Genomic DNA, 8,109 nt, shown 5'->3' on the forward strand with positions numbered 1-8,109 from the left:
GGGGCTGGTAAGTAACACGCTCAATGTGGACCCATGTGCAAGAGAGCAAGCTGAGAGGGTGTTACGTGACCGTTGACTGCAGGTAATGCTTCGCATAAACTGAAATAGTCGAGCTGCAGCGCACCTCAGAGTCATCCAGGACACAACACTGCAAAGCATCACCTATCATGCCCTGGAATCCATCCACCGCTCTGATCACCAGCTTCAGGCTGCATACATTGCCCCGGCCATAATGATACTATTTTGCTATGCATAGAAAGAGTAGGTAGAAGCTGTCAGCCGGCTGGGCATCTTTTGCCACACCCATTTCTGCAGGACGCCTCCATGTGTGGCCTAGATGTGCCTGGTCCTTTTGCCGTGTCCGAAATTAAGAGGGTCCTCTTACTCTTCATACCTGGCACCCTGTGAATTACAGTAATGCAAGCACTTTGTACTTTGTCTGTTTGGCTACAAACATTTCAGGGTGCTCCCAAGGACATTCCAGTAGATTGTTGACCGTAGCACCCAGAACTGCCTTCCGACGCCCCTGGACGAGTGCACGAAATGACATGCACAACAGTAATCCCTTACCTGTAGCTTCAGTCAGCCCGGTGGAGAGAGTGAGCAACCATAAAATGCCCAGAGGCACTCGAACACCAATACGCACCTGGACATCAAGTACACAAGCGTACACCCCCCCCCCACACACACACACGCACACGCGCACGCGCACACGCACACGCACGCACACACACACACACACACACACACACACACACAACTTTCACACCAAGGTTCAACTCGAGTTCAACTCGAGTGACAGGAGTGCACCCAAAAAAGGTCAAACAGGCTAGTAAGTTGTACCCTGCAGGCACGGTGACCAGCTGACTGGTGTACGCAGGAGCACGTGACCACTTGTTCAACCATGTTCGATTGGGAATAAAGGAGGAACGCTGCATCGCAGCCTTTTCGGACCAAAACCAGTCGACTCAGCGTCCAAAAGACTGCAACATATGGGCCAATCGCGGTCATCCGTGCTTTTATAAGAACGAAACGGCGCTTTTAGTGACATTTTGCATACAAATCCCCATCTAGTAGGGCGCAGTCACCCAGTTTCGGTGGAAGTGCGCGAGTTCGATTGGGATTCAAGTAGGAAGGGAGCGTCTCAGCTTTCTCGGACCAAGACCATTCGACTCAGCACCCCGAAGACTACAACTGGTGAAATTTTAATTTTTGCCTTAACTTCCCCTTTAAGTTAAAAAAAATGGATTGGGAATACTAATAATGATGCTACTGCAGAGACCACCAAAGACAGTTCAAGCAGCGACGACTAAAGTCTGCTCATCCTGGAGCTCTATAGACTTTGGCGCACCAAACTGAAAGGAGACACAGTATGTCTGTCAACTTTACACACACTCGTCATAACTGCATTACGCAATTCAGTGGTGGATCCAGGGGGGGGGGGGGGGGTTCCGGGGGTTCCATGGAACCCCCTAAATTTTGCAAAGTGTGCTGCTGAGAAATATCGAAAAATATCATGTGTGCACAAAAGGGCGTCCGTCCGATCACAGCCAGTGCAGTCACTGAGTCAAGGAGTACAGTGCACTGCATGCGCGTTCGGTAGATCGATACTGCACGTATACCCGTAGTAGTCTGTAGTGGTGTTCACGTCCGTGATTTACAAACGGACACTGTAGACAACAATCATAATCATTGGGTGGTTGTTTCCTTTTTGATCTTTCGAAACGATCCAAACTAACTTACCTCCATCGGCGCTGTCATTCACTGCTGCTCAGGACGGGTGTGGTGTGGTCAGTTTTCCTTGGACAAGTTTTTGCAGAAGAGAAAGGATGTTCCGAGTAAAGACACTCTTCAACAAACTTCGAATCGTACACGTAGCGGAGTTCAAGCTCCTCAGAAGATGAGGGCTCCGACATCCAAGCAAAGTCTCTCTACCTGCTGCAGCATGCAGTAGTGACTAGTTGTTCCTCCGCAGGAACGAAGTGCTGCGCCAGCGATGTGTTTTAGATGACATTGGAAGGATTGTACAGTTGTCGACACTGTTTCGCTGTTGTTGTTTCTGTCACTGAAGTGAAGACGATGTTCTTGTCCTGTGACTATAGAGCATTTCGCATCGTAAAAATGCCAAAATTTTCCGAAAGTACAAATGGACAGGGAAATTAACTTAGTAGTTAGTTATATCATTTCGGCATTCCTGGCTCTCAATGTACCCATGGCTTGTAAATTCGATCTTTACAAGAAGTTGAAAGGGTCTTCAAGCCCTCACTGAACCTGTGTGGCAGTCGATTGCATACATGAATATGATTATGTGTCCGTACTAAATAATAATTATACAATGTAGGGTAAGCAGCGGCATCTGGCCCTGTACAACCAGGTTTTCCATCGTCCACCACACCACAACTGCGCTCTCCAGCGATGTTGGTGTGCTGTGGCAACGTGTCGAGGCCGGCTGGAGAGCGCAGTTGGGGTGTGGTCGATGATGGAAAAATATACCGGTATGTCCGTAGTGTGTTTTAAAAGCATGCGATTCCCACTAACACAATCGGATTGTCGTTATTAGAGAGGTTTCGACCCGCGTGATTTGTGCTCTTACGTGAACGTCATTTTTTTGCGTTGACGCGAGCTCAGAAAGAGCTTTCGCTTCACGTTGCTTGTGAAGCACGTCGTTTTGCTGACGACAGGAGCGAAAACTGGGAGCAAAAACTTCAAAAAGTGAAAAAAGTGCTTTTTGGTGAGGCCAAAGTCGCACAAATATTTTTTATAGCTAGTTTAGGCAAAAATCGACAAAATCGAGTCAATAATCCCAACCTGATAGCAAGGCTAAATTTGCAAAAACTCGCGTTCACGTCGAACGGGAGTTGACCTCATCTCACGTCATGAATGGGAGTTTCAACGCCAAAATTTGCCACAACGACGTGAAATTTCACGGTGTAGTGCAGAACAACGTGAAACGAAACCTCTCTAATACAAGTGTCAACCGCACAACTTCAAAACAATCTGATTCCATAATATTTTGGATGTTCAATTTTGGTTCAACCGGAACCCCCCTGTAGAGATCTCTGGATCCGCCCCTGATTGCTAGCGTCATGGAGTAAGTATACCTGTGCACGTGCAAGAGCGTGCATGTGTGCGTGCTTCTGTGAGTGTGGGTGCATGCACGCCAAAATCGGCACTGGGTGGATGTCTCATAAATCAGGCTGAGACCGACCACCGTGAGGAATGAGGACAAAGGAAAGGTGAGGCAAAACAACACTAGGTACTTCACTAAGCTGCCATGCCACAGCGTAACACAGAGTCCCACAACCCTACGTACACACACACACACACACACACACACACACACACACACACACACACACACATACACACACACACATACACCATGTTAATACACGCGCACCACCACACGCACGCACACGCACGTACACACGCACATACCCGCACGCCCCCCCCCCCCACACACACACACGCACACACGCCACACGCGGACACGCACTCACCGCCGACCAACTGCAGCCAGAACCACTCACCATTATGACGGAGAACAGGAAGCTACGAAGCCGCTGTCTGCGTGTGTCACCACAGATGGCGCTTCTGCACGGTTCTTCCTTGCCAAGATAATTATTCTATTGGTGTGTGACCTTACTAGGAACTACTGACTACGAATATTTCGTTGCAACTGGTCAAAACGCAGTCAAACAGAACAAGCCTGAGCATCCTATTGTCACCGACTGAAAAATACAATGAGAGTCAGCCCTAGCGTACTAATATTCCGAAGGTGTTTCACAACGCTATGGCGAAAAGAAGCAGGCGAGATAGTCCTACCCCGCATCGAGAATTCTGCAACTAGAAGTAGCACTTCGCCTCAAGCAATAACAATTATTAGTTCTGAATAAGTTTCTTGTGTGGAAAACTATGCTCAGTCGATGCGCCAGATTTGAAAAATCACGTCGGAACACAGAGTTCTATTTTTCAGATGCACCCTTTTTGGGCACTTTTCTCAAGGCATTCTCAACATACGATCGTTTTCATGTATGTACGTGCTGGCCAGTCTCACGCTTTCTCGGAGTTATTCGTCACACTCGAGGATTCAGTAGTCGCCTTTCACCTTTTTCTGTTAGGAGTTCTTCAAGAACGACGAAATTCTGTAGTTTGGTGTCGCTACACGTCGGTTTGTCTCTTTTCCTTTTTTCGTCGAAATTTCGTCGCCCGACCTATAATTTCGTGCCACCGAATTAACCAGGCATTTCGCTGCTTCTATGCTGGACGTATCGAAAGAGTAAGTCTTTGTGACATTGGAGCGGAAGTTATGTTCTGGCCGAAAAAAGGGCATGCCTCTGGTGACGTGATTTCTAACTAGTGTTTTTACGTATATTTTCCATGCATGTGTGCACAGATGTCAGCGGCAGGAAGACCCAGCAATGCCACAACTGGCACAAGCATACATACTTGACGACCATGTGGCCCAGAATGAAGCATTTGCTCCAAAGTGCCATCTGACAAGCGATTTACACATGACTCAATGCTGTCAGATTGGCAAAATTGGCAAAAGCTACACACATGCACATCCATCACGTCAGGCCAATGCATTTATTGGAAGTGCGTCAAAGCACTACGACGCCAAGCATGCACAGCAGGGAAAGAAAATAAGCCACCAGTCAGCCAAAGCACATGCAGTGTACATGATTGCAGCGGAGCGGCATCCGTACACTGTCCTGCAGACAAACTGCGCGTGCACAGTCTGAAAGAACAGTGCGAACCGCTTCTGTGCCCAACCCATTACCAGCAGTGTGTGGGCCATGCAACATGTGCTTGGTGTAAGTCGAGACTCACACCAGAACACAGGTGGAAGTCACCAAACTTTCAGCTTGCAGAGCATGTGTTGCGTAGCATGCACCATGTCAGGATTTCAGACGAGAGTCGATTTTGTAGACGCTGCTACCAAAAGCAAATTGACATGCTCCCTGCCGACAATGCACCAAGCACAGACCACCAATTGCGAAGCATCATCTCTCAGTACAGCACGGAAGGTGCCGAGAGTGATTTCCCCAATATTATAGTCATTGCCGCTACAGGACGGGAATTGCTGGACAAGGATGCCATATTGTTGACGACAGTGCACGATTTGTATACAGAGACTTTGCACCCAGCTGCTGACCCCAAGCCAGCGGCATACGTGCTCGGCAAATTGAAGTTGACCCTGGAGCACCACTTGCACGTCATTCCACCTAAGTCGCGGAAGGATGGCACATTGCTGCTACGCAATGGATGTAATGTAATGCTGAGAAGGCACTACATATATACATACTCTCCTTTCTGCAGAGCGTAAACACAAGATAGAGCAAACACCAACAAAGCTGGAAGACCTCACTCTGCCATGCTCACAGCACAATTGATAGCCAGCAACCGAATAATACATGTACTTCACAAATATGGGAACCCATTTACACCAAGTGCTATTATCGGACAATGCCATTATGCTCCTAGCACGCGGCACAAGAAAATTATAGAGCTTCGCCAGCATTGCCTTGATTTTGTCGTAATGTGATGGTGTGTGCGTGTGTGCGTGTGGTGTGTGTGTCACTGTGTGTGTGGTGGTGTGTGTGTGTGGTGTGTGTGTGTCTGTGTGTGTGTGTGTGTGTGTGTGTGTGTGTGTGTGTGTGTGTGTGTGTGTGTGTGTGTGTGTGTGTGTGTGTGTGTGTGTGTGTGTGTGTGTGTGTGTGTGTGTGTGTGTGTGTGTGTGTGTGTGTGTGTGTGTGTGTACATTACATATTGCCCTATCAAAAATATATAAATAAACTCGGATGGTGAGCCAATGTAATCATGGATAAAAAGAATAAGGACAAAAGGTTACGAGTTATGACTAACTGTCCACCATGTACCAATGTCGCTAGATCATATACAGTCGGCGAGCGCGACAAAAAGGCACAAACTGACAGGGAATACTAAGACATACAACGACCAAATAATATTCAAGTTAATTTCGAAATGTCTATAATTTCGTGCCGTCGGATTAACCAAGCATGCAACGAAAGGAAAGGTATACACGCTTAGACATATATTATTAGGCAATTATCTGCACCAACCTGCATTCCGGCCGAAGCATCATGTCGGGTGTGGTGGGTCGGCATTCCGACGTATCTCCACACACCAGGAAAATCGTGAAGCGAGAATTCCCTCGTCTGCAACTGGCAAAGTCTTCACTTGACACTCAAGTTGAAATTTCTAGATACCTAGCTAATAGGAGCAGACTTCAGGACATTTGTCGCACTCGGGAATCGTCAGTTCGATCCGTACAGGGTTGGTTAGACACAAGAAATATAGCAAATTTCATTGACTGACATCTTCATCTTTACCAACACAGTTCACCACATAAACTTTCGCGCGAAAAAAATAAAAAGACCCACTCAGCTGGCTTGGCGCATCGACTGTGCTAGCTGGCCGTAGACATCACAACAACTAATACGGTACTTCAACAAGCTTAGATCTTCCTGCTAAACAAACTCGTCGTACTTGAAAACACAGTGTGAGGAGTCTTTTGTTGCCCCCTTCCGTAAAAGTCAAACCTTGCCAAAACTAGCAATGGCGACTCGCTACTGATAGCGCGTGCTACACAGTACATCGCGCTAGCATAGCAAACTAATCGGCCGGTGTCCAACTCCAAGCGCCCTGCCCCGCGTAGATCTACGTCTTCACTATGGTCCAGTGTGGAGTCTGGACACGATTGTTGCAGATCAGGTCAGTTCCATTTGCGACAGTGACCTTTGAACCCTAGTAGATCTCCCCTGGCCTGTGCAACTGCAAGCAAAGGCAGGAAGTAACTTTTCGGGGCTCCTGATCGATCCTGGCTTGCAATAAATGAAGAAAAAAAAAGAGATTACGATGTGCGTAAGCCTTGTAAGGCCAAGGCCAAAGGCCCGGTTACCTGATATGATTATGACCATGTATGACAGTGCAGCGCAGTGATGGTTGCAGTGTTGCGTGCATGCTCATGCATGTGCATATTTTGTGCAGGACGGGCGATTCCTCTTTCCTCTCCACCACTGGCACCAGGGGAGTCCTCGTTTGGGTACGACTCCCTGGTCTCCACAGACTACAGACCCCACACCACATCTGAAGGATTATAATAATACATGTAGATCTACCATGTTCATGCATCGATCTTTCATCAGTTCATGACATCAAGGGTGACAAGCCGCGGGTAGGATCCACGCTAAGTACCGCAGGCTATTTTTACTACAATCATGTAGACTACATTGTATCCTCCAAATAATTGTTGTATGTACATACACAGTGCTGGCAACTGAAATCCGACCCCCGGAGCGGTGCGCTCACATCGCAAAGACCCGGCATGGGATTGTAACACTACGAAATAGAGGCTCAGCTACAAGTGAACACACCGCTCAGGTGGTCGGATTTCAGTTGCCAACGGTTTAGTTTATGCCGACCAGATCACCAAATGCCACCCTGGGAGTTGCACAAACCCATGACTCCAGGTGACCTGTAGTGTGCATGCTTGAGCCCTGCATACCAACACGAGCCTCCGGAATGTAGTTCTCTACATGTCGACTGAAGAGCCTCGCATGGAGTAGAGGGAGAGAGGAATAGTCTGCGCATGTGTGACTGACGAAACTATGGTCAACGGTTGTGCAGTTCATCCTGGACACCATGATGACTGTACATGTCAAGGACACATGGGCCTGGAAGGAAATCTGCGCCGTCCTCAGGTTGACTTCCAGCAAGACTACATTGTCCTTTGGCTTCTAGCGTACCCCCGGCCCCGGGGACCAAAACGGGGACTACTACAATGTAGACTGATGTGCAAACACCCTCAAACTTCAAAATGAACTTTCGTTCTGCAGTACGCGATCGACAGCTTTTATTTTAACTCTAGACACACACGTGCGTGCGCGCACACACACACACACACACACATTTTGACACCCATCGGCAGGTGGTGATGCTAGCAATGCTACAGCAGACACCATACTGCGGCAACTTCGGCTTGTGCTGGGATTGCTCACATTAATTAGTGAATGCCTATTTTTGGGTTTTTTTCATTTTTTCCCACACACACATCACACCACATACTGTGGCGCGGCATGCACT

General features: G+C 47.9%; 1 protein-coding gene and 1 long non-coding RNA gene across 2 annotated transcripts in view; both read right to left on the minus strand.

Annotated features, from left to right (window-relative positions):
• LOC135819980 (mucin-3B-like) overlaps positions 1-3,684 on the minus strand; it is a 94,329-nt gene extending 90,645 nt beyond the window's left edge. Inside the window, exons 1-2 of the mRNA XM_065333280.1 lie at positions 3,531-3,684; positions 571-646 (exon numbers count right to left, since the gene is read on the minus strand). Coding sequence (XP_065189352.1) covers positions 571-646; positions 3,531-3,533 — 79 coding nt within the window. The 5' untranslated portion in view covers positions 3,534-3,684. The remainder of the gene's footprint in view (positions 1-570; positions 647-3,530) is intronic.
• Positions 3,685-4,464: 780 nt separating this feature from the next.
• LOC135819239 (uncharacterized) lies at positions 4,465-6,424 on the minus strand. The gene is made up of 2 exons (XR_010553880.1): positions 6,087-6,424; positions 4,465-5,316 (listed from the first exon to the last, which is right to left on the minus strand). It is a non-coding gene; the product is annotated as an uncharacterized LOC135819239 (long non-coding RNA).
• Between the last annotated feature and the right edge of the window lie 1,685 nt (positions 6,425-8,109).

Source organism: Sycon ciliatum, chromosome 6 (genome assembly GCF_964019385.1).
Source record: "Sycon ciliatum chromosome 6, ocSycCili1.1, whole genome shotgun sequence".
Lineage (NCBI taxonomy): Eukaryota > Metazoa > Porifera > Calcarea > Leucosolenida > Sycettidae > Sycon > Sycon ciliatum.